General features: G+C 43.5%; 2 protein-coding genes across 6 annotated transcripts in view; both read right to left on the reverse strand.

The window, feature by feature from the left end:
* The window catches only part of Agbl4 (AGBL carboxypeptidase 4), a 1,499,625-nt gene that overhangs the window by 243,489 nt on the left and 1,228,943 nt on the right, over nt 1–27,193 (reverse strand). The window lies entirely within an intron of this gene.
* Bend5 (BEN domain containing 5) overlaps nt 1–27,193 on the reverse strand; it is a 46,785-nt gene that overhangs the window by 12,802 nt on the left and 6,790 nt on the right. Inside the window, exons 2-5 of one of the 4 annotated variants that reach the window (XM_045149300.1) lie at nt 19,293–19,422; nt 18,616–18,749; nt 16,186–16,570; nt 2,516–2,664 (exon numbers count right to left, since the gene is read on the reverse strand). In XM_045149300.1, the coding sequence (XP_045005235.1) occupies nt 2,516–2,664; nt 16,186–16,570; nt 18,616–18,720 (639 nt within the window). In that variant the 5' untranslated portion in view covers nt 18,721–18,749; nt 19,293–19,422. Of the gene's footprint in view, nt 1–2,515; nt 2,665–16,185; nt 16,653–18,615; nt 18,752–19,292; nt 19,423–27,193 lie in introns of those variants that run through there. The other 3 variants (XM_004663244.3, XM_012949814.2, XM_045149301.1) reach the window with 3 other exon arrangements.

Consider the following 27,193-nt stretch of genomic DNA (forward strand, 5'->3'; position numbering starts at 1 on the left):
AGAGCGACAGACATAGAGAGAAAGACAGATAGAGGGAGAGAGAGAATGGGCACGCCAGGGCTTCCAGCCTCTGCAAACGAACTCCAGACGCGTGCGCCCCCTTGTGCATCTGGCTAACGTGGGACCTGGGGAACCGAGCCTCGAACCGGGGTTCTTAGGCTTCACAGGCAAGCGCTTAACCGCTAAGCCATCTCTCCAGCCCTAGAGCTGCCACTTTTGCCTTTCTTTTTTCTGGTCAGCAAGCTCCAGTGATTCTATCCCACCCTCTTCAGGACTGGAGTTAAAGACATTCATGACAATACCCAGATGTTGTCATGAGTACAGGGGAATCAAACTGAGGGGGAGCCCCAGGCCCTCATGCTTACACAGCAAGCACTCTTAACTGCAGAGCCATCTACCCAGCCTCTGAATTTTAAAATATTTAAAATTCAATGAATTTTAAAATAAAAACATTTCAGATAAGAAAAGCAATATATTTTTTATCAGAATCAAAAAGTAATGTGTATGTCAAGCCTACCTATGCCAACTATGTAACACTTGGTTGAACTGTTAGCTCACTTGTCAGGAGAGGTTATTAAACACATGGCACATGGTAGGATGAGACTCAACCTAAGTAATTCTTTGCCAAATATTACATGAGTGAAAACTCATTTTCTAGTAGGAAATGAGTACCATTCTAGTGTTCAAGGCCTTGAGGAGCTTCAGTCTTCTGTTCCAACAAGGAGGAGGAAGGGTCAGAAAAGAAGAGCAGAGCCAAGAGCAATGAGGAAAACTGGGATGTGGCAAGCACTGCCCTGGGAAGTCACCACCCATTTCCAGGGTGTCTGCCTCACTAAGCTTCCTGATAATACGTCTCTGGCTACAAGGTAGTTGCAAAGCAAAACCAGATGAATTTATAAGCATTATGCTGGTAAAATGCAAAAGAGCCATTTTTAAAATTTGTTCAATACGTGTGTAAAACCTCCAGTGAGGTTTCTGAGGCCTGTTTTCTTGGGGAAGAATGCTTCCCTTGCAAAAGAGGCCCTGTGCCATTCAGAAGCTCTGTCAGCTTGCAAAGCAAAGAGAGAAATAGATTTCTCTTGGAAGCTACTTTAAGAAAAACTCTCATCACTCCACAAGGGTAGTCATGACTAGAAGGAAATCAACAGACACAGAATAATTTTCTCATTTTATCTTCAATTAGGGAAGGTTTACCAAATACATGCACACACAAAAATAAAAGGCCCACAGAAATACCAATCTGATTTAAAAACTTTTTTTTTTTTTTTTTTTTTTTACAGACAAGGACACTGAGGGTCAGAAAGACAAAGGGCATGCTGAAGTCACACAGGAAGACAGTAGTGCAGCTAAATTGTAAACTAGTGCTCTGGCTCCCTGCCTCCCCTCCTCTGCAGAGCTCAATGTTAAAGCTTGCTGAGTGGAGCAAACAAAGGTAAGGCTGTGGCTGCGCCCATCAGTGCTGCCTCTGCTGAGGGAGATGCAGGGAGTGATAGCACACATATCCAAAAGAACCTGAATATGAATACCTTCAATCCTTAGCCTGACAATATTTGCTTTGCTCAGGTTGACCAGTTGTGGGGGTCTGTCTAGACAAAGCAACTCAAACAACCTTTGCTTTTTTGCTAGTCCACTAGAGAATGACACCAGAAAAACTGAGACTTTTCAAATCGAGAGGCAAGATAGATGAACTGGCACAGATGACTCTGGGGACAAGGAGAGGGGACTTTGTAATGTGTAACATAATGGCAGGGAATATCACACTAAAGCCGGACCTTACCAAAGCCTGGACAAAAGGCTCTGACAGGCTTCTTCAAAGATGAGTTCATTTGGATACGAGTGAGAAAGCACAGTGGTTTTCTCCCTTGCCCCATGCTGCATCATCACACGACTTTATGACTTCTTAAGGTTATCCCTTACTTTTCATCCCTGTATCAACAGTCACTAGTAGTGATTTTGTTTTGTTTTGTTTTTCATGATTTGTTTTCAGGGCCAAATAAGAAAACCTAAGGAATTATATGAGGCCCTTGGTCTGTGGGCTAATTAAACCTGAATATATAGCATAAAGGTCACTTTAGCACTCAGAGTGTGCTTGAGTCACTCCTGCATCTGTGGCATATAGCTGGGCCTGGGCACTATGCTTTATAAATGGCAGACAAATCTATGTAACTATGTTATATGTAAATTGGGTATTTCCTTTGCAGTTAATCTTATTAACTTTAGATACCTGGTTTCATAAGAAGGTAGGACAAGTTTCATCAAATTATCATGGGAATTCTGTTTAAAATTTTTTTTCACTACTAAACTATTTTAAAATTTCAAGTTAGTTTCATAGTTACTTTGGCTCAATATTTTTTTAAGGAGTACAAGAATGTCCCAGCCAGCCTACACTAGCTATAACATGAAAATTCCACAAACAGTCCTGGGCTGGGAGGCCACGCTGGTTTTAGAAAGCGCCCACCATCTCTTCTGACTAACAGACACTTGTAGGGAATGGATATTGATCTTAAAACACTACCTTGCCATTGTCTAGGATATACTTGTCCATGACAGGTGCAGGAGCGGGGTAATAGGACGACGTATTTGCTTCCTCACTGAAAGTGCTCCGTAACTCCGGCTCGGGCTCGAGACATTCTGATTTTACTTTTTCCAAGTCAATGGCGGGACCTAGGCAGTTAAGAAAAGAGATCTGTCTAGAACTCCAAGGAAAATTAAAGGCAAATATTTTAAACTATGCATCCATCAGCACATAGTGGCACCAAAAAAATATGCTAGCTGTTTCTGTGTCCATTGCACTACACTTAAAACTAAGACATGAAAATAGTATGAGGTATGACTGTCACAAGGGAAAAGGTGAAAAATGAAGACAGGAACAGCTAGACTCCAGTCAGTAAGTATGAATGAGGAATATCCTCTAGGGTATCACTGTCTACACAGAGAGGCAGGACATTCACCTCCTGCACAGGAAAAAGATCTACTCAAGCTCCATTGGAGAAGGGGTAGTAATTACTGGAATATACAAATTTGTACTTGCCAAAAATCCCATCTTTGTGGCAAGGAAGAAGAAAGGCAAGGAAAGCTATGGGGACAAATACAAAGGCCTCCCCTACCCTGGGATCTAATATCCAGACAGGAGCATCACAACCAAGAAATTAAAATACAAAACAGATTAAGCTCCTGATTGCCTGAACCAGAGATACTCTCATTTTTATTTTAATGTAATCAACACAAATTATGTAAGGTTTAAACAGTGAAAGGAAGCTGTGTAAATGGTGGTAGCTTCTAAGGAGGACTTTAATTTTTTTTTTTTTCTCTATTAGCTTTTAAAAATGACAGATTATTTTTTTTAAATCATCTATTGTGTCTTGATTACAAAAGAGCACAGAAAATGGGTAAATAAGGCCAAATGATTTGATTAAAAGTTTCTTCAAGGGTAACTCCAAAAACCAACAGTGTTTATCGGGCCAGATCTGACTGGAACCCGGAACTGCACCCTGCTGTGCGCACGACCTTAGTGAGGATAAATTCAGAGCTGACCTTTTTCCCTAATCATATAGACAAACAGGCATGAAGCACTTTGTATACTGAGAGCAGTGATCTCATGAAGTCTAAGTTCCTAGATTTTGGCTGGTGGTAGGGAGCATATTGGTCATTCTGCTGCTGGAAGTCTCAGAACAGGGCTTTCCAGAATCAGCTATAAAGTCCATGTCAGACTCTGTGCAATCTCCAAAGACTGAAGCATGAACTTTGCACAAAGCTGAATGCAAAACAGCCAGGGAACAGAATGGTAGAGATGAAAGAGCTCACTTCATCTTGGTATAGAGATTTCCTAATCCCTTCTTGGCTTGGCTATGTTTTATCAGTGTTACTGTACTTGAGCAAACTGGCATTGTCCACGGCCATTGTGGCAGCATCTCCCCGTCATATACACCCTCACCAAAGTCTAGGCTAGGTCTTATTTCCCCATTTGTCCTCAGAACCTGGCACTGAGTAAACACTCTCCAGTGTTTGCTAAAGTCAAAAAAGAATGACAACCATGGGTGGAATCCTGCTGACACTTTAGAAGCACACAACAGTTTCTCCTCCCTGTGCAGCATCTGATCTCTGGTTAGAGCTGGGCAAGCCACTGGTTCACTTGCCCTTAGAGCTCAGGCTGAGCTGGTTTAAGGTTCAGGTTTGAACCTCTCCCCGCTTTGATGCTTGACAACAGAAATAGGAAAGGGCTGAGAGGAAGTGGGCCACGCATCCACTGGCTCTCAGGTCTTTGACAAGATCATACTCACCCTCCTCCTCCTCTAAAGCCTCCTTTTCCTTCCAGGAAGGAATGCTGTTGGACAAAAGAAGGGATCCAGCCAGGTGTGGTGGCACACAGTTGCCATCTCAGCACTTGCACTAGAGCACTGAGGGAGGTAGAGGCGCTAAGTAGTTCAAGGCCAGCCTGAACTGCACAGCAAAGAAAAAAAAAAAAAAAAAAGGAATCCAGTCCATCTTCACAATGGCTGGCATAGAGATCTTCCACATGACCGTGTTCTTCCTTTTCTAGGCTCTCATTACCCTCATTTTAAGTCCCACATTGCAGCATCCTGAAGCCCAGGAGAACCATGCTTTCTCTATCTCTAGAACTACCTTGCTCCCAATGCCTCTGTCCTATGCTCACACCTATCAGACCTGTCAAACACTGGGGCTACTGTACTGGGATCTCTGGGTCTCAAGGAAAAGTGATTCCTAACATCCTCAGTCAGAACCATCCAACACCTTGAAGGTGGCTCTCCCTCCCAGCACACTATATATCGAAGGTACCAGCCAGTGCCTCAGCCTCAACCAGGGGCACAGCTGGAAAAACCAGCCAAAGGCTCATCTTGAAAGGGACCTTTCAGTAGACAGGGGAGCAACTTCAAGTTGCATGACTTCAAAAAAGTTCACCTCTCTATACTTCATCTTCCCTACTTATAAGAGGACTATCAAAAATTATTATGTTGTAGGTGCCTCTGGAAGAGCCTAGGACCAAGGCAGGCACAGGACAGAGGCTCAGAAAATGGTAAATGTATGAAGGAACAATTCAGTAAATAAAGCATGGTTCAGCTTTACAGAATAAAGAAGAAAAGAACAAAAAAGGTGTTTCTTTGGGGACAGGAGAGAGACCTTCTAGTGCTTTTAACTTAAGAAATGTGGGTGGGGGGGAGCACGTCACTGCAAATTTTAGTGGGCTCCATTCCCAATGTTGCCAATTTACATCTCATTACAACAAATGTTTCAGATTGCTGTTTTGCTTTTAAAATTTTCTGAGCCATTGTTCTCCCTCAAACACATGTGACCAAATTAGCCACAATAATAAGCACTTACTTCAAGAGACAACACTGTATGATCTGGCACAGATATTTTAGGTAACAAAGGAGCTTTTTCACATTGTGGGAAAAGTAAGAATAAAAGAAAGGCCTTTTGATTCACTTGCATTCTGGTATTAACACAAAATTTATTTGGGAGAAAATATACCTTCCATGTACAGAACCCTCCTCGTTGAGCAAAGAAAGCTTTTAAAGGGCATAAAAGATGGTGCCTGACTTTTCTTCCATCACACATGAACCCACGTCCCATAGAATCTCTGTATACCAAGACCTAGTCTCTGTAGGAGACACTGGGGATTCAGAGACAGACAGACAACTTGTCTATTGTCTGGAGAGGTCAGAATATGACATGTGAGATGCTATTAGGTCACACACAAATGGCTAGGAATTGATGGATATGAAATGGCTTTGGTGGTGCAAAATGTGGTCCAAATCCTGACACACACACACACAAACTTTAGAGTTAAAGCCCTTGTGGTTTCTTCTTTAAAACAGGGATCATAGCACATAGCAAGCTTATTATGCTTCCTGGCACAAAATGTTGAAATTATACCACACTTTGTTTTATCTCACATTGGACTAAGTTCTTTCTGAAAAGCTTTCTGAAAAGTTGGATGCTTTGTGTGGCTTCTGTTTAGAAATCATCTGCTTCTTCAAGACACATGTTTGGACACTATTATTTCTGACTTCTTTTGAAAACAAGTGGTTCTTGATACTAAGATTTCTTGTCTTTTTTACTGTTAAAAATTATTTATTTATTTATTTGTAAGGAGGTGGGGGGAATGTAGACCCTTTGCCACTTCAGAGGAACTCCAGATACATGCACCACTTTGTGTACCTGGCTTTATGTGAGTACTGAGGAATTAAACCCAGGCTATCAGTCCTTGCAAGTTAGTGCTTTTAACTACTGATCCATCTCTCCAGCCTGATTTCTTCTTTCTTCCTTCCTTCCTTCCTTCCTTCCTTCCTTCCTTCCTTCCTTCCTTCCTTCCTTCCTTCCTTTCTTTCTCTCTCTCTCTCTCTCTCTCTCTCTCTCTCTCTCTCTCTCTCTCTCTCTCTCTCTCTCCCTCTCTCTCTCTCTCTTTTTCTTTCTTTTTTTTGAGATAGGGTCTCACCCTAGCCCAGGCTGATCTGGAACTCACTCTGTAGTTCCAGGTTGGCCTTGAACTCATAGTGATTCTCTTACCTTTGCCTCTGAGTACTGGGATTAAAGGTGCAAGTCATCACACCCAGTTCATTTCTTGTCTTTCAAAAGAATCAAATCCTTCCATTTATTTCTAGAAGTCCATAAGGAGTTTTTATGTTGTAAGTACAATTCTAATGTTTTTATAAATGCAAAGCAAATTGAGATGAAACTCTTAAATGGATATACTGTGGCACAGAGGCACTCTAGAGTCAGTTGAATAAATATTCTGCTTTCGTGGAAAGAATATGAGCACTGGGTCATGGGGATAATGATGAAGGGGTGTATAAAAGGAACAGGGAGGCGATCCGGGCAGAGCTGGTAGATCTACCTCTGTGGGCCTTATCAGTTCCTCAGAAAAGGCCTTGGCCATTCTCACCTGGTGTTTTGCTTCACTCCTATAAGGGCAGAGACAATCTGGCCCCATTCCTTCAGTAAGAATCTATTGCATACCTACTAAGTGCCACTCCTGAGCTAGATGGCCTTGAATTATTAGCAGTCCAGCAGAAGAAGAAACTGGTAGCAGGAATTGTCACTACTTCTTCTGACAGATGAAGGTTAGGAAGAAGACTGGAATAGACCAAGACCAAGGGATGGCACATCTGGAGAAGACCAGGGTGGCTGCAGAAGGATGGTCTCCAACTTGGAGGATGAGTAAATGTTTGTGGAGTGAGGTCCTGAGTGGTGTGGCTATCTTCATATACAGAAAACAAAGGCACAAAACACAAATTCCTAGATGAACCACACAGTGAGTAGAGTCACAGTTTGCACAGATTTGAGGATGGAGAGATCCTCATTGGGCAAGTTTTCCTGGAAGGTTTCAAAGGAGAGCTGGATTCTGACTTAGAACAAAGCTGGGTTCTTATGAATGAGTACAGCTTGGGAGTGTCACCAGCAAAAGTGTCTGCCCTTTTGGTCCTTGTTCCCCCACCCTCTCCATTTTTGAGTAACTGCTGTGAAGGAGGGCTATAGTTGGGCCAAGGCAGGAGAAGTGATTCTAGCATGAGGCCGGGATGAGACCCTAATTGTTCAAACCCTCAGGGAATCTCAGCCAGAGAAGCAGAGCAGGAATGGGCTGAGAGAAGGGGTGAAGCCCTGCAAGAAGGAAGATGTAGAAGCATGTACAGGATATTTTTGGGGCATCAACATTTCCCCCTTGTTTTGAGGAACTGTAGAAGTCCATTTCAAATGACAATTTGGAAAAGGGAAGGTAACTGACACCTACCTACTGTCTTCTAAGTGTCTTACAAAAAATTCACTTTTCCTTATGACCATATGTATGGGTGCACCAAGGCCTCTGGCTACTGCAAACACAAGCCAGAGGCTTGTACCACTTTTTTTCTGTACGAGAGTGGCTTGAGCCCAGGCAGGCAGTGATTACCCACTGAACCATCTTCCCAGCCCCATATCCTTTTCATCTTTGCTGTAGTAATATTTCTCACCTCACTGTTATAGTTAATTTGATTAACACCTTTCTGACTAAAACATCAATGCCAAGAGGAGGAGGACAGGTGGTTAGTCTTGCTCATCACTGTATCCCCAGTACCTATGAAAGATGCATACATTAAATAAGCATTGAGTGAAAGAAATTAATCCTCATGGCAGTCTTACAAAATTGATCTCATTATCTCTGTAGAGGTTCAGTGAGGTAAAGTAATTTGCCAGTCACACAGGTGGAGAGTACTCAGATTCAGGGTTCTCAGGCTCCAAAGCATTCCCTCCTCCACCATCCTGCACCTGTTCAGATAAATGCACTTCCCAGAGATTGCACAAGCTTCTCGCCACCTTCTCACTCTACTCCTTTGACCTTTCCTGACTTTTCTAGAGGATGTGTGAGGGCTGGGTGTGTGCAGGGGTATCACCAGCTTGCACTGTACCTTTGAGGGTTCTGAGCTTATCTTCTGTACTTGCTGCTGTTTAGGTACGTCTGGGTACGTTTTTCACTTGTGGTTTATCTTTTTCTTTTTAAAAAGTATGTTATTTATTTATTTATTTGAAAGAGAGACAGGTCAGAGCAGAGTGAGTGTACAAGTGTATGGGTGCACCAGGACCTCCATATAAACTCCAGATGTATACACCAATTTGTACATTTGGTTTTATTGTGGGTACAGGTGAGTCAAACCCAGGCCATCAGGTTTTGCAAGCAAGCACCTTCAAACCCTGAGTCATCTCTTTAGTCCCCTCACTTGTGGTTCTTACATCCCCTCCTGCCCAGCTATCTGGCCTCCATTGGATCCAAATGGCAGAGGATATCCAAAGTGGCTGGGTTTGAGGTAACGAAAGCCCCAAAATGCACTCAGTGCATGTGAAATCACCTTTGGTCCTGGGCTAGGTTGGGGGTTAAGGAGTATGATGAAAAAGTAGCACAAAGGCTTCCTTCAGCTTCCCAAGGGGCTGCTGTGGGCAACAGTGAGCATCTGAGAACAGCAGCTCTGTGGAGGCAGAGTCAGTTCATGGCTGCACCACTCAACAGCTCTCAAATGACCTCCCTAGAAGGTCTGGGAGGAACTCCACAGTTGTGTAGGGCCATGACCTTGACCTTGGATAGTGTTTCCTGCAGGCCATGAGTCCTTCTAGAGTAGAGACCATATGGAATTATCTTTGTTAGATGGCTGTTGATTTCTTTACTAGCTCAAAGGCAAACAGTGCCTCAAGTAACAATCCAGGTTACTCCAACAGGGAAAGAAGCCTATGAAGCACCTGCTATAAGGACTAGGGTAGGTCTACCTGCTTCCACCTACCTCTGCAGACTTGCCTTCCCCTCTCCCCCTTCCCTTAACCATGTAGGACATCTGGAAAGCACATCAGCTCTCTGTAGAAGCCAGCCTCTCTTACAACTCCTTGTTTGGATTTTCCTTTCCTGATTTATTGTTCATTTCTTCTTGGTCGAATAATTCCAACCAAATTCCTTTATTAGTGGCCTTATACAGCCACCTTGGCACCTACACCAGTGGTGTAAGGAGACCTCTTCTGCATCTTTACCTTATACCAATGCCCCAGGAACAAAGTAACTAACATTGCATTCCAATAGTTTGCTGGTAAGACTGTGATTTAAGACAGAAACACAGTCTTATCTATTCATTTCATTGTGGTCAGCCAAGGGTCAGAACAGAGGAAAGATACAATGTTTTCTGCACAAAACATTTCCTGAGTATGTATATACCTGTGGGTGTGGCCTCAGGCAAACTACCTAATCTCCCTGAGCCTGTTTCCTTGTCTATTGAGTCTACCTATTGATGACTTGGTTTCATACATAGAAAGCTATTAGCATCTTGCTGGAGGCAGAAGATAAAAGGGGCAGCAAGCTGGCTGTAATGAATACTTTCCCACTTGCATTTCCTGACTATCAAAGCACAGCAACTTCCTCTGGGGCATGCGGGTACTTTCCTCAGCTCTATCCTCATTGTCCCCAGTAAAATGGAGACCAGGGAGAAAGGAGAAATAAGGTCCAGAACTGTTTAGCTACTTTAAATTAACTTTGAAGATAATCTGGGATGAACTGTGGCTAATTCTGATTAGTCAAAAGAGTAAAAAGTTCTTCAAGGTTGAAGCTGGTCAACGGCGCTCAGAAAATGATTCCAGTTTTCATGACTAGGTGTCTTCCTGACACCAACAGAGGAGGAAACAGCCAAAGTAGATTTTGGCACCATTCCAACTAACTATGGTAGCAATTGTGAGCTTTCCAGGGCCTCATATTTGCAAGGGGGTAATGAAAACCTGAATTCTTCAGCCCACCTGTGGTTTAGTGCTCCGCTCACTGATTAGAACAAACTCAGCACTGAAAGATGTAAAACGACGCTTGGAGGTAAATGGCTCCAAGGAGGAAAGCCCAAGCAGAGAGGCAATGGAGCTGTAACTGGTCCTGACTGAAGTAACTGGTGGGGTCAATAACAAGGTGAGAAGGCAGAACTGTGCCCAGGAAAACTGGGAGAGGAAGAGTAGAACATTCTAAGAACATAAGGCCAGGCTCAGTTGTAAAGTAGACTACTTACAAATGATGTACAGCCACAAAAGGGGAAGTGGGAAATCTCCAGGACTCATCAGAGACAAACATTAACATGTTCCTTACAGTCACATCTGTGTTCTGCAGGACAGCCAGTGGGGGTGAGGTGCCAAGCACTGTACACACATGGCCTCATGTGCTTCTTGAATGGCCCTTCATGTCACAGCAGTGAGCAATACCATGCTAGTCTCCAGCAGACATCTTTACTATAGTTCATTCAATCCTTGTGAGAGCCATTAAATGGTTGGGACTATTACTGACTCTCTTTTATTGATAAGGAAACTAAAACCCATGAAGTAATTTGCCCAAGGTAATTAAATTTCAACATGGAATAGTCAGGGTTCAAAACCCCAGGACCCATGGAGGCACTTAGTCACTGAGCGGGCTCTTGGCCTGGGTGTGGTTGGCTTTAAGATTCCCATTTTACAGAGGAGGAAAGAGTCTGAGAAGGCTTAGGTCACTTGCGTGAAAAGTTATATAGGTAATGAATTAAGGAAACTGAGATGCAAAGCCAAGCAATGTCTTGTCACCAAAGACCAGGCTGCCTCCAGAAAGGGGAACCAGCAGGAAGCATCTGGCTGATATTAGCTGCCTTTTCTAAGGGAGCGTCAGAGATCCAGGCTTAAAGAAGACAGCTTGGGCCACAAAAGATTTCAAAGATCAAAGCTGGTATTTTAACAGACCTTGGACAGAACACAAGGCATAAACTCAGAGGGTTACAGAGGTGTTAGCAATTTAGCTCTGAGGAGCCAAGACAGATACGCAGGCCACAATGTCTTTCTCCTTCAGATATGTTAGGCAGCTTCTGATCTAGCCAACAGGGACATTATCTTTTCTTTTCACACTCTCTTTAAAATAGAGATAATAATCCTTCCTTGGCCTTCCAATAAGGCTATTGGAATAGTCCAATGAGAAAAAATGTCAAGGTGCTTTGAAACCTGTAAAGTGCCAAGCACATGCAAATTACTGTTATTATTCTTCTTATCTATGCCTCTTCTGGTCAGAATTCATTTGTGTTTACATTCCTTGACGAAGTGCACACAAAATCTAAAATCATTATCCGCCTCCTTCCTGAAGTTACAGTCCTGATTTTACTCTGCCTCGTGCCAGGTTGTGTCCATGTTTGTGCTGCATTAGACCTGTGTGACCTGAAGGCTAAGGTCTGTCTTCAGAACTGCACCCGAACTTTCCGTTAATAGGGAATGACACTCTTTGAAGAGCACTGAGTGCTAACAAACTGAGCAGGCTGCCTAAAGTTTGGTTTTAGCTTGCCTGATAAGAACAGGGAATGGAGCCCAGAAGGTGGGAAAGATCCTGGTTTAATCCATTCTCATACACAGGAGCTTTTCTCCCCCTCCACCCCCTTGCACTCTCTGAGGCTGCCACCCCAGTTTAAGAACATTAAGCTGCAAATGTGTGGATGCCCCCCCCCCCCACCAAATCAGTCCTCCAAAGGACCATCTCATTCATTTCTAGATTTCTAGCATCTAACCCTGTCTTGGCACAAAGCATAACCTCTGGCATTTGTTGGCTCAAAGAAAGAAGGGATGATGTGTATAGCTGGTCAGTGAGAATGTCCTCATGCTTTGTTTGGCACCCTCAGCACTGACTTCTTTGGAGGAGGGATGGCAGAAAAGAGAAGAGGAAGAGGGACTGGTATTCACTGAACACTTATGTGTTGCTTGTCATAGGGCCAGATTTCTGCATGCAGTTCTGTTAATGTTGACACTGCCAGAGGTCCTAAGAGAAACGAGAAGGTGAGGCCTCCCAGAGCAACACTGAAGCCAGGCCCCACATCAATCCCAGGCCTTATAGTATATGTGAAGCTTAGGGTCGGACAAGGTCTCTCTTTCTGGTTGTTCTTTGCTTTGTTTCTGGGCAGTGTTTACTGAGCAGGAGCTATTATCAGAAGGACTATTTTCAGAGAAGAGACGGGGGACGGGGGATGGGGGGGAGGGACTGAAAGTGAGTCTTTCCCCTGACAACTGGTTTCCCTGCATTGTAGTTACATGTTAATCTCCATCCTTACACTTTGCCTACCTCCCAATGTTTTTGTTTTCGTCATATCTCCTAGGCTTAGACATATTCAGTAGATGGTACTAATTGAATGAACAAAAAACAGAATATATATATGTATGTATGAGCTAAAAGTTAAACTAGACTCTGTCTTAGCTTCTCTGCCAAATCACGTGCAAAAGAGATAGCTAACAGTGAATACGCACTACACTGCCAGGTGCTCTGCCATACAGTTGAAGGCTCTCAGTGGTGGTATCAGTCCCTTTTACAGTGGAGACCAAGGCCCACAGTGGGGCTAGTTGCCTCTTAGACTGCTCCTTATGTTTTTATCATACCCTTACAACTGCCTGAATAACAAAAACCCTTCTGGCTTCTGCTCAGAAATCTTTTTCAGAAAGCCATTCTTTTTTTAAAAATTTTTTGTTCATTTTTATTTATTTATTTGAGAATGACAGAGAGAATGGGCGTGCCAGGGCTTCCAGCCACTGCAAACAAACTCCAGACGCATGCACCCCCTTGTGCATCTGGCTAACGTGGATCCTGAGGAATCGAGCCTTGAACCGGGGTCCTTAGGCTTCACAGGCAAGTGCTTAACCACTAAGCCATCTCTCTAGCCCAGGAAGCCATTCTTGAAACCCCAACCCTCCAAAATTCTGTGGGTATCCTTCCTTTGCTGTCCCATAGCTCTCTGAACTTTAGTCCCTGAGGTGGTGTGTTTATATTGACTTCCAACTTGACAAGGCCTAGAAGCACCTAAGAGCTGTCTTGGTTAGGTAAGCTGAGGTGGAAGGCCCACCTTAACTGCAGGCAGCACCATTCTATGGCAGGGGCCCTGGGCCATATTAAAAGGAGAGAGTGAGGTACATGCCTTTAATCCCAGCACTTGGGAGGCATAGGTAGGATTGCTGTGAGTGAGTTTTGAGGCAAGCCTGGGACACATGGTGAATTCCAGGTCAGCGAGGGCTAGAGCGAGACCCTACCTTGAAAAAAAAAGAGCAAGCTGGCTGAGCAGCAGCAGCATTCATCCACTCTGCCTCCTCTCAAGCTCCTACTGCCATACCATCCTCCTCATGTCAGTCAACCTGAAACTATAGAACAAACCCTTCCTCCTTTAAGCTGATTTTTATCATCAGGCAAGAGAAGGTGACTAATACAGGCAGCATTTATACACTCTACTGCCATTGGTGGTCTCTGCACCTGTCTTCCTCATCCAACTTGTAGCTCCTCAAAGGCAGAGGGCAAGGGCTATATTCTGAAAATACTCAACTCTCACGCTCCACGAGGCAAAATATCTGGTATACAGCAAGAAACCTATAAGCATTTTTGAAGGACAAGAGGAAAGAGGTGGTGGGATGGGGGGGGGGGGAGGAAAGCAGATTTATAGACAGAAGTGGGAAGTAGGGAAGTTGAAATTTGAATTTCTATAAAAATAGACTCCTCTTATCGGTATACATCCTTCTTTACCAAGGCTTTTGTGGATTTGTCTTAGAACCTGCATATTACTGTCCTCCAGTGAACATGTGTTAATGAATAGACTTGACATGCTCACAGGTCAGGGACTGTGAGTGGAATTTCCAGGCCCTAAAAGCACAGGCTTGTGCATGTAGCAGGGGCTCCACACGTACCTGGGGCTTCAGCCACACTGCCCTGTGATGACTACAGGGACATGGATGAGGGAAGAGCAAGCTGGCCTTCACCATGACATTCAAGGGCTATAAGATGGGAAGGCCTGGAAAGATCAAGACACTAAGCTATATTCTGTTCAGACACTTTAGGATGACAAGAGACAAATGCAGCTCTTACAGCCCAGGGTCAGGAGTGGTTTGCAGAGCCTAACTTGGTTCATAACCAGGCAAAACAGATTACTTCCTGGGGAGCTGAAATAATGGAGTGGAGAGGTTTTGCTGTTAGTGTGCTTCCTCTTCCCTGACCTTTCCAAGAAGTTTACAAAAGTCACAGCCTAGTTGGCACAATGAAAGAAAGGTCATTCACGAGACAATCAGGGCACAAGTTCACTCTGGAAATTTGAGTTCACATCCACCTCCCTCCAACACCTACACAGCCTGCACAGGTTCTTGCACTTAGAGCTCCCTCCTTGACATTCTGCAGTAACAACAAACTTTAGTAACTGTGAAGCTCTCAGATGATGGTTTGGGACCACGGCCATGGTGAGGACAGCTGGGGAGTGAGACACTACCTACCTGCCCATGCTGTAGGTTGGAGCTCTGCTTCCACTACGCCAGTGTGTCTGATAAGCCCTGCTCTCCTTCCTCTTCTGTGTCAAGGATAGGAGAAGGCTTTCTCTGACTGATCTACAGAGACACTATCTTGGGGACAAGTGTTAAGAAGTAAAAGGTGCCTATAACTGTAAAGCAATGTGAGAACCAAATTGACAAATGGAGCACTGCACACAAGATCATATCTAGATAATGGAAACCTTCCTTCTCGAGTGACCATCTGATTTAAATTGTGGGGACAACCTGTGTTTTTAACCTAGCTTACTTCCTTTCTCAAGCAAAGCATCCTGATGCAGGGCCAGGGAGGCTGTAAACTTGGAGTACAGGAACACTTCAGCACTACCTGCCTCGACTTTCCACACTATTGGCTTGTTATGCTCCGTAGGAGATTTTCTGTGTTTTGTTCCTACTATAAAGTCTTTTGCCTTCAGAATTCCCCTCATTCCTGCCTCTGAATTGCTTTAAATGATAAATTCTAAAAGCTAGGCTAGTTAAAATTGGGTGCAAAATAAAAGATCTTTTATGAGCAAACCAAAAGAGTTTTGTGTATCTTTATAGTCATTGCCAAACTGTGTGCCTCCAGGTTTGAAAGGTCATTCTGTTTAGTTTTGTGGTGGAAGTGAACTCAGGTCCTTGAACATACCATACAAGTAAGTCCTCTACAGCTGAACCACATCCCCAGTCCTCACAAGCTTTTTAATACCTCTCAATCCTACAAGAACAACTCCTGACTGCCCAGGTTGCCAGTTTTCCAGAGCTTCTCTCATCAGCCCTCCAAGGTCATTTGCAGTGGCCTTCTTAGCATACTCCAGATATGTTTAAACATAGTTGTGAGTTCTGTCTTTAGCCTCCTCAGGTACTCTGATGCACTGCCGACCCTTCAAGGCCCAGCTACTTCCTGGTGTGTCCCTCATGCCCTCACTTACAAAAAAATTTGTCCATGCTCTCAACTCTTACATGATTTTAGTAATTTACCATTCCTGTGGCATTTGTGACTTTCTGACTTGCAGCGAGTAATAACATGTTTTTAGGATCATACCTAGTTGTTGTTACTGTCCTGAGATTTCTCTGGAGGGGTCTCTTGGTACTACCTCCTACTGAGTCCATGCATAATTGAGCTGAAGTGAATATTCTGTTTGCTCTTGTTCTCTGAGCCATGTCCCCCAATGTCCCCACTCCAGTGTGCCCAATGTTACATTCACTAGCTCCTATCAGGTTCACTAAGAGAAAAAAGTGACTCTTCCTTAGGGTTAACTGCTGAGCCATCTCATCTCTCTCCTTCCCTAGCCTCCAGGGCGCTCAGTCTGATTCTCCCCTGAAGATCCTGAAAGAGGAGCTGCAGGAAGGTATCCTCGGTCACATTATGTGCATGTGGAGTTCTAGATGACCTGTTGGGGCACTCACCACTGCCAAGCCGCAGAAGCAGCACATCCTGGAGCCTCCGGTTGAGGTCGCGGAGCTCCTTCATTTCAGACACGAGTGCGCCATACTCTTTGAGCTTTTTGGCCTGCTGCACTAGCTGCCTCCGAGTCCGCTCCAGCTCCTGCTGGAGGTGGCGCATCTCCTCCTGCTGCTGCTGGTAGTTGCGCAGCAGCTCCTCATACAGAGCCCGGGGCACGACTGCATCCTCCAGACTGTCCATGTCCTCTGTGCCCGGTGAGGCCTCCACAAAGACCTCTTCAGGACTAGTGCTGTGGCCCAGGCTCAGACCGTTCTGTTTCTCTAGCCGGGCCACCACTGCCTCGATGCTCTTGTGTGCCACTTCACTCGGCTTCCGCCCCTCGGGTCTCTGTGTAGGACAACGAGAGTCAGTTCAGGCAATGGCAGCTGGGACTTTCTTGGACTGCAGCTCAATATTTCCCCAGACAATCCTAGAATCACAGAACCACAGAATATCAGTGCTTGGAGAAACTTGTACAGACACTTAGTCAAAGCGCTTCATTTTCTAAAAGGGGAAACAGGTTCATAGTACGAAAGGGGCTTGGCCAATGTCACACCATCAGCTGGTGACTAAACAGGGACTTTGGTTTCCCAGGCCAGCACTTCTTCCATTCCACCACTGTTTCTTGGATGCATATATCATAACCACCCTTCCAAACTCCCCAGTTCTTCCCCCTGCCTCACAATGCTTGGGTGGTCACTTGTTCCTGGGGCCATTCAACATGGATTTGCAAAGAATCAGAGTGCAATCAGGCCAGCCCAAGCTAACTCAGGAACTCTCTCCTGTAGCCTAAGACTACAATTAGGAAGGTTGTTCAAACTCAAACCCACCCTAATCTACGGTAGTTCATATGTCATATTTTCTCTGGTTCTCTACTGCCTACTCACTCAGAACTGGCACTTGGTAGGAGAGCTTGGTAAGTGTTTACTCAATTGAAAATATCAATGAATGCTAGGATTAGGAGGTACTTCCAGTTTTCTTCACTGTATAGATAAGCCAACTGAGGCTCAGGGAGGGAAAGAACCATATTTAGGTCCCTGGTGAGTTACATATACCACAGGTCCATAGGCAGAGTTTGGAGCCCAATATCCAGCAGATGGTCCTTTCCTTCACATCTGCTAACTCCTGTCTTAGCAAGAGAGTACACAGAGAGGAAGGACCACTTAGGAGAGAATTATGCACAGCTCTCCAGGGGTGAGAGTTCCACTGGCTGAGGGAATTCCAGCTACTTTCAAGTAGACACACTCCCACTGACAATGGCAATTATAGAATCAGTTGATTCTTCACCTAGGGCTGGGAACTGGGAGCTCTCTAGAGGGCATTTGAGGGAGGGCATACAAAGGAAGACACAGGATTTGCACAATTTAACTCTATCAGACCAGGCCTGCCCTAAACTTTCAGTACATCTCAGGAAATTAAATGAAAGGGAAACAAGAAAATCCTGACTCTCAGACTGAGTAACACAACAAAATCTTATGACATTTTTATCTGCTGGGGTAAAGTACTCCTGGGATTGCAATGATCATCTCAGACCTCTATCTGTTTCACTATACTGTGAGGGCCCAGGGCACAGTACCACATCTGGCTAACACCCATGACCCTGGGGGTCACCAGTGGGTCAGGGTCATAACAGAGGTACAATGAATGCCATGGAGTGAATTAACTCCATTTTGTGGAGTACACCTTGGAAATGTTCTTGACTTTGTGTCCCAAATTAGTTCATGGTAAGAGCAGGGTATCTTTTTGTCTCATATCTTTCTGTCTTCTCGTTCTTTTCTCTTTCACTGGGATAAACCACAATATGGGGGGAGGAACCAAAACAAACAACAACAACAACAACAAAAAACTTGCTGAACATTTCTAGCAGGTTTTCAAAGTGAAGTCCGAGGAGACTAACTGGGGCACACAACAAGGAAGTGAAATCTCATGAGAAGTTTTGCATCTAATTCAGGGTTCCAAAATGCCCTCTGTAAACTTCATTGATGTCCTTTTCCATGAGGTCACCCTTAGCAATTTGGGACAATCTAACAGTGACTGGCTCTAATCAAGACCAATAGCTGCTTAATGTTGTTCCTGTAACTCACCAGTGACCTCTCCAGCACTGCGGGCCAGGGAGAAACATGTTGTTCTAATCCTAAACTCTTGCAACAGTGACACTGCACAGACTATGCCAACAGAACTGTGTTGGTGGTCCAACACAAATGAGGGCTTTCTAGAAAGTGGGCCATGGGCAAATGCATACTTGCTATCCTAAGCCTATTCCATCCTGGAGGAAAAAAAGCCTATGACACAAGGGGGCATTTATATGGGGAAGGAGGCAGAACTGATTATTTTAGCTATGAGAAATATAAAACTGTTTCCATATACTTCCAAGAAAAGAAATATTTTGTTACCTTGATGTGTCTAAGCTGTAAATCTTCTTCCCCATAATCTTTAACCTCCCCATCATCTTCTACATGACTGAGGGAAAGTTTGGGGATTTTTATTTTCTTCTGCATCACACTGTTTTCAAGGTCAGATTTGTCTTCTAAAATGTATATCAAGAGAACAAGGTTGATTATGAGTCAAAAATGCTCAAAAACCCCAAATCTCAAATTCTTAAAAATGACTGAGGCCAGACCAATTAAAAAGGAAAAGCAAAAGAAACCCAAGGCATGCTCTTCCCTTCACAGAGGATCCTAAAGCAGCAGTGTAGGTCCTCCTCTAGGGCCAAGGGTATGGCTAAAAGTGTGGCCACAGGAAGGGGTAACAATGAACTTGCACTCTGACTCCTCTGACTCCATCTTGAAGGGTTGCCATCTATGGAATTCTATAACCTTCAAACTAGAATGGCCCCTGGAATGTCATGTGGTCTGAACGTAACTCGCATATGAATCTTTAATAACCAAGATTTTTTTTAAGCCAAGTATCTTCCCAGAAAAAGTAGATTTCTTCAGCTCAGAAATCAGGAGGCATCAGGATAATAGCTCCTCCGGCAGCTGGTCTAAGCTAAAGGACATGGAATTCCCCACAGCCCAAAATAGGCTGAGGAAAAGCAGATATGGGAAGAGTAATGAGTAATGGTTATTACCTTCTTGATGGCACCAAATCACAGAATGAAAGAGTATGATGGACCTTGGTGACCAACTGGTCCAACCCTCATTCCACAGATGAAGAAACTCAAGCCCAGAGGACGGCAGAGGCTTGCCCAAGGTGTGAGTCTGAGGAAGAATCAAGAATAGGAAACAGGCCTCCAGCTCTTTCCTAGTACTTGTGTGTGCTCACAACATATACAAAAGCATGCTTTATAGAAAATGCTACACAAATACCAAGACATGGTATTTCTCCTTTTTTTATTAGTGTTTCAGCTCAGCCTCACAAAATTTAAGAGACTTTGTTTCTGCATTGAATTCAAACTGTACTTTGCAGACCTCATTGTAGAGACCAGCAGTTGAAGTCAAAAGGGCTCCACAGGTAGGAATTTGAACCTACTCAGGAACTAGCTCATTTGTGGTAAAATAGTTTTGTTCTGGGATGGAACTCTGAGACTTTGGAAATTACTATTTCTTATACTCCTCAAAGGTAATAACTCTATACCTCAAGTACATTCTCTAGTATGATATCCAATGCACAATGTGACATGTGGCCATGAGCTGGTTAAATACAATCTCCATGGGTTTTTATATGTGAGTATTGTGTTTACATGTGTGTACATGCACATTGCTTGTGCATATGGGCTTGTGTTAAACATGCTCTTACTCCTCTCCTCTCCTGTGAGGGAGGGATGGGTGGAAGGACAGAAGAAAGGAGAGAAAGAGAAGGAAAGAAGAGATAGATAGAGAGAGACACACAGGGACAGAGAACGCAAGCAAGCCAAGATTGGGTGGGAGGGTGCTGTTAGGACTTCTGATAGTAAGTTGGGGGAGAAGCTTCCCCAAATCCAAAGACAAAAATTTGAAATGTTACCTGACTAGAAATGGCAAGCTGTACTTTCCTCTCCTAAACTGAAACTGTGACGCTCAGACTGACAGTGTGGAGCTGATGTAAAGAGGGGCTGATGCAGACAGGGGCAATCAGTCACTTACAAACTAAGCACTGTATGAGGAATGATTCTCAGGTTATCCCATTCAACCTTTCAAACTGCAGGTGAGGAAATGAGGTTCCACTCACAGAAGTCTATGTGTCCATTCCTGTAGCCACTAAGTCCAAGGACAAAGTGACAACAGAAGACAGGGATCCCATTCTGGAGATCTTATGCAAGGTCACAAGAGTAGTATCATACCATAAAGATATGACAGATCCATGATCATGTTACTCTGGACCAGAGATTTTTCTCTCTGTGTCAACTTAACCTTTCCTGAGAAGTTACACACTTCACACCAGGCTGGGCCCTGGGGCCACAAATGCCTGAGCACCCAGACGGGGATTTGAGATAAAAACCCCTGAGAAGATAACTTATAATTTCCAACCCTGACTCGAACAAGAGGAGTCAGTGTTATACAACTTCAGGAATAAGAGATTGTATTTTATTCTATAACCCAGAAGATTCTGAAAGGGGAGTGGCTAATTCTTTACTTATTGGGTAAATAAGTTTTCTTCTCTGAGCCTATTTCCTCATTTGTGACTTGAAGTAAACAATTCCTAGTCACACTGTTGCAATGCTGGGAAGAGGACTAATTCTGTAGGTTAAGAGTCTGAGCAGAATGAGTGTCAATCAACAGAACACATGTATAACTACTTAAGGATAGTGAGGATGTGGCCATAAGAGCACGGCAGTCTAGAAAGCAGAACAGGAAAATGGGGGAAATGGGATTTAATGTACGCTGATCTATACAAGATGATTCAGTTATAGGCAGAGACAGAGCTGAGGCAGGAGTGTAAGCTGGTTAGGAACAGAGAATAAGTGACACTGAGTGCAAATTGAGAAAAGCTGGGGTTTCGTCTGAAGGTGTGGAAATCAGGAAATGCACAAGGTAGATTTATTCTGTCACTCTGCCAGTGTGGGAGTCAGACAAGCTATTATCTTATTGCTTGCCATCTTTGTCTTTTTGTAAGCATGGGAATATAAGATGTGACTAAAATGGGGAGCAAAGTAGCTAGACAGACATGCCTTAAAAACAACAGAACTCCTCCCCCTTCACACTGTGGCATCAGCTCAGCAGGCACTGCCTGCTGCCTTAAGGCCTGCGTTTGGCCTGCTTCATGAGCTAGGGACTTGTGAAGCTGTTGGGTTTGGGATGGGTGACCACCAGCCACACCCTGGCTCCATGCTCATCCATCTGTAATGTCCTCCTTCTTCCTTGACTGTCTAGCCACCACTTATTTGTGCTTTTCTCCTCAAAGGTCTCATTCCATTCTGCCCATACTATACAATCTATTATCTTACTAAGCTACATTTACCCGCTTAGAGGTCTCCCTTCCACTGACGTGTGAATAACTTCAGATGGTCCCACACAACAGCAAAGAAAACTGCTATATGAAAGAGTAATAAAAACAGGCTATAGCAGCAAGCCCATGAAGAGATGTTTTCTTCATCAGTCATTAGATAAATATGTCTCAAAACTACAAGACAGCATTTTATGCTCAGGATGTGGATGAATCTCGAAAGCATGACACTAAGCAAAAGAAGTTAGACACAAGAGTCACATGTTTTATGATTCTATTTATATGAATAGTTCAGAGTAGGTAAATTCAAAGAGACAGAAGTAAATTAGTTACCAAGAACAGTGGGAAGTGGCTGCTTAACGGGCAATAAGGATTTTGTTTTGGATTATGAAAATGTTCTGGAACTAGACACTGGTAATGGAGGAAGACTGAACTAAGAAATATTGAATTTCAAACAGCTTGAAAATGGTCAGAATGGTAAATGTTGTGTTACTGCTAAGGAGGCTGTGGTGGTTTGATTCAGGTGTCCCCCATAAACTTAGGTATTCTGAATGCTAGGTCCCTAGCTGATGGCAGTTTGGGAATTAAAGTCTCCTGGAGGTGGTGTATTGTTGAGGGAGGGCTTATGGATGTTATAGGCAGCTTCCTCTTGCCAGTGTTTGGGCACACTCTCCTGCGGCTATTGTCCACTTGATGTTGGCTAGGAGGTGATGTCCACTCTCTGCTCATGTCACCATTTTCCCCTGCTATCATGGAGCTTCCCCTTGAGTCTGTAGGACAAAATAAACCCCCTTTTTCCCACAAGCTGCTCTTGGTCAGGTGTTTTCTGACAGCACTGTGAACCTGACTACAAAAGAGGCTAAGAAAGGAGAATCTTGAGTTCAAAGCCAGCCCAGTTCTATAGACTCTGTCTCAAACAAAAACCAAACAAGAAGCAGATGGATACTACTTATGGGATGTCTACCATATATAAAGGCTTTTCACAACATATTATTGCATTAACCTTGCAAAATAGCCAGTTTTTTTTTTCTTTCCAAAAACGGGAAGAAAAATGAATCTCAAAGGCATAAAACTCCACCCTACAGTCTCCCAGCAGAGAAGGTATATAGCCAGGATATGATGTAGATTTTCAGTCTCCCAAGGTAAGGTGTATCTCCTCACAGAACATGCAAGAAACATGCAGAGCCATGAAAACTCATTCAAGTGAATGTATGCATGCATGAAGGCTACAGATAACAACATCCAATTCCTTGGCCCGGAGTTCAGAGCAATACACCACTTCTGCATTCTTGTTACACACCCTGTCTTCCAGGAGTCTCCAGAAAGCAGCAATCATTGCTGGTCATGACAGACAAAGGTAGCCCGGCCCTGGGGCTTGACCTGGTTTTTTAAAATGTAAGCTGAGGGCTGGAGAGATGGCTTAGTAGTTAGGACATTTTGCCTGCAAAGCCAAAGGAGCCAGGTTCGATTCCCTAGAACCCATGTTAGCCAGATAAATAAGGGGGCAAACATATCTGGAGTTCATTTGCAGTGGCTGGAGGCCCTGGCATGCCCATTCTCTCTTTCTCTTCCTTCCTTCTTCCCTCTTTCTCTGTCAAATAAATAAATAAATAAATAAAATATTTAAATTGTAGGCTGAGTAGTCCTCAGAGGTCTGAAATGAATTCACAGAAGAGACACAAGCACAGTCATACAGAGCCTGATCTGGATCTTGGCTGTCTCAACGACCAGCCAAAGGGATCTTGAAGCTCTTCTGAGTTTACCACCTCCTGGCTCTCTCCTAATGTTCTCAAGTCTGCTCCTTCACCTATGCTCCTAGATGAGGGCTCTGAAAGACCTAAGGCCTAAATGCATCCTGTTATGCAGATTGTGAACATTTACCAAGCCCGTTTTGGATAGGACACTGTGCTAAGAGGTCTCTGGGTTTGAAATCCCTAAAACCCAATATGCCAAGAATCCCAAACAGAATGTCTGACTTCCTGAGAGATACTGGTTCACATAAGGTAAGCTGCTGGTCTCCAAGCCTTGCTCACCATTCTCTTGAGTTGACGGTTGATGCCTCATATCCATAGTTAAAACAGAAATTACTCAACATAGTGTCATCACAAAAAGTGAAAGAAGACTGGCAGAAGGAGAGCCAGGACTTAGTAAGAATAGTCTAGGCTTTTTAATCAGGTGATGTGTTGGAATTCTGGCTCCGCTATGTACTATGGAAGTGAATTTAATTTAAATAAGCTAAGCTATTTAACCTGTCTGAATCTCAGATTCACTACCTGAAAAGTGGGGATAAATAACTGCTTTCCAAAGAGATGGTGCATGTCAAATCACAGTGCCTTCCTTGTCACAAAGCTTCAATAAATAAAGGCTGTTAGGCCACCCCTTGTGGTGATACACTTGACTGTCCCTTGACACAGAGAACCTCCATAGTTATCTGACAGGGACCGAGACATGATGAAGGAGATATTTTAGGAGATTTTGTGGCAGTGACAAGCAAGATGGATGGCATGTGGAGGAGGAGACCTTACATAGAAAAAACTAGAACTCTTGACCAGTCACATTAATGAAGGGGAATGGTGGTGTGGATCACCTCACACAGGAAATACTTCCTGTGGTGCTTTAATGTGACTTTGGAATATGATTCTGGTTTCAGTTCTAGGAAACAAAAATTGCAGCTTTCTGGTCAACTTGTGTTTCCAACTACTCCAAGTTTTAAGCCAGATAATCAGTTTTAGTATACATAGAAATAAATATGTAGCCTTTGTACAGATAACTTTAACCATCCTGATTGCCTGACTCTCATCTCCAGGGCAAAGAAGTCCACCAAGGACCTGACACCATCTACCTTGTCTTATCTAAGCTATTATGATGTCTAATAATTATACTTTCTACATATCTTCAACACCTACTATGTGCCAAGCTCCATGTCAAATTCTGGATGAACATCATTGCATTTTATCTCACAATAAATATACTGAAGGAAGAACAGTTTCAGGAAGTGAGGTGGCTTTCTTAGGATATAAGTACTGAAGGCAGAATTTCAAACAAATCTCTTAAGACACTCAGGCTCTTTTCCTGTTGGAATAGGAGAAAGATTACCAAGTGATATAAGTTTATCAACTAAATGGAAAGGAACATGTGAGATAGTGAGTTACTGATATAATTTCTGAAGGACCTGCATTCCTCCGTAGATTTTCCAACACCTTAGGGGTATGCTATGATGAGTTCCCAACCTGAGCCGAACACTATATAAATATGACTTAATGCCAAACTTCTGTACCACAATGCTTATCAAAGATGCTAAGCTCTGAATAAGTCCCAAATAGAGTCTATTTGAAGCCATCATGCCCAGTAAAAATATGATTTAAAAGGATGCTCATGAAAAATCTAGCAAAATTTGTTTTTTTTTATTATTAATCTGAGAGGGATTAAATTTATCACTGGGGAGGTGTACATAGAGTGAGGAGTAATTGGTACTTTAGAAGAACAGGCAAGATGATCAGGAATCTTAGAGTAAGTCTGTGTTCAAATGTAAAGACACCCCTGAAGGATCTGTGGTATCTAGTTAAAAGTATCTAGTTAAAAATGCTGTCCTGCCTGTAATCATGTAATCATGCTGGATAATTAAAATAATCTGATGCCAGAGAACTAAATTTGGTATGGGTTGGTTAGCTAGAATGAAATTCTAAATAATGGAAGGCTGAACATGAAGTGTTTAACAAAGGTTTTGTCTTGTTTTATAAATATCTATATACAAGTTTCAAGTTTTTCATCTGCACAAAAGCCCTGTGAAGTCTTATGTTTGCATTAAAAACAGATATGCCACAGAAAAGCAGGCATTTTTGCATTCTCTGGCCTATGGTGTTTATTTTTATAAAATCCAAAGCAGACAAAATTCTCAAGTTTCAAGGATTTTATCCAGCCAAGGCAACAAAAAGAAGGGTACCCTGCTGTGGATTAGCAGAAAGCCAGCAGGAGACACTGGGCGAGGCCTGGCTCTCTCACAGGCTAGCTGGGAGACCAGTCTTCTCCTGACTTTCTTTTCTGTGAAGCCTGCCGACTACACAGGAAAACCTCCACAGGTCTTTCTAACTCTATGACTGTGACTACAGGCTGACCACAGGGACTTCCAGGTCTCTTTCCCTTCTGAGCAGTGATTATCTCTTAACATGCCTCAGGTGGGCTTGTTTAAAGAAAAGCCCTATGGAGGCTATCCAAATAGGGACAGAGGGAATTGTCAGGCAGGTGTTGGTGGTCTCCTTGCTCTCACATCCACCTTGCTGGCCCTGGCAGAAGGCAGGGCAAGGGGGTGGACAGAGAAGACTAGGAATGTCTATCTTTTGGGTCATTTGCCTAGCTGCCTTCATGTGCCTCACCAAGACAATAAATGCCCTGAGAAAGGGTCACGAAGCAGCAAGACAGTAGGCAATAGTAAGCTCCTGGAGTTTATAACACAGATTAAGTTCTAAACTTGCTCGTTCTATACATGTATTTGTTTCTTTTAACATTCCTTTCCACAAAGGGAGATACCCACAGCTAAGCAGACTGCTCATCAACAGTGAGCCCACAGTTCTTAATAGCTGCCTACGGCTGCTAAGTGTGCACTCTGTGCCATACACTTTTCCATATCACCTTGAGAAATAACACCATGGACAAGGGAGTAGTTGTGGGTCTATGTTTCAGATGAGCACCTGGACCTGACAGAACTGAAGCAGTCTCTAAGGCCATATAGCTTATTTAAAGCTAGTCTGACAAATGCCCATCCTCCTTTAGCTCTCTCATATTTCTTTTTCAGCACTTAAGGAAGTGACTTAAAAGTTACCTAACCACACTCTACCCTAATACAAGATTCCGTTCTAAAATATTCCTCACTTTCTCAGCACCCCATGTGACAGAAAGCTCAGCCCTGTGTTGGAAGTCCTTTCCATGACTTCTCTGTTCTCTACACTTCTATTGTATTACACACACTAACTTGATGAATTTTACTCTGTCCCTCACTGTACTTTCTGGTTCCCAAAGAAAAAGTCTGATTCATAGTATAAAACTAAGAATATAAAAGCTACCGAAATACCATTCCCTGCAAATCTTCTCTTCTGTGTGTACACTGAGCTGTCCTGTCCTATGTCTCACCAATGTGCTCTGGAGAAAAGACAATTGCTAAATGAAATAAGACCAAGCTGAGATCTGTGGTGCTAAGCTTTCTCACCTGATGTGGTTTTCTAGGACATCAGATATCCCGACTTTCTGGCTGTAGCACCTTTTATGGGGTCTTCTCTTCAACTTTGCCCTTAAAAGCTGGTGTTCTGAGGAGGTCTGCCCTTATATGCTTCTCTCATTCTGCACCACTGCCCACTATGACAACACCCCTCTCAAGGGCTAATGACCTCCGAGTTAGGGTCTTCAGCCTTGCATACTCTTCTGAATTTTGGGCAACGCACACACACTTGCTCTTCTGGCATTTCATGGGCCTTTAAGATTTAACAGGTCTCAAACAAAACCCATCATTTTCCTTTCCAACCAGCTACTCTCCTACTGTATCCTTTGAGAGAGAAAGGCCAAAATCACCTTCACCATCACAACCAACTACCAATTCCCATAGAAGTCTTGTTT

This window comes from Jaculus jaculus, chromosome 5 (genome assembly GCF_020740685.1).
Source record: "Jaculus jaculus isolate mJacJac1 chromosome 5, mJacJac1.mat.Y.cur, whole genome shotgun sequence".
Classification (NCBI taxonomy): Eukaryota; Metazoa; Chordata; class Mammalia; order Rodentia; family Dipodidae; genus Jaculus; species Jaculus jaculus.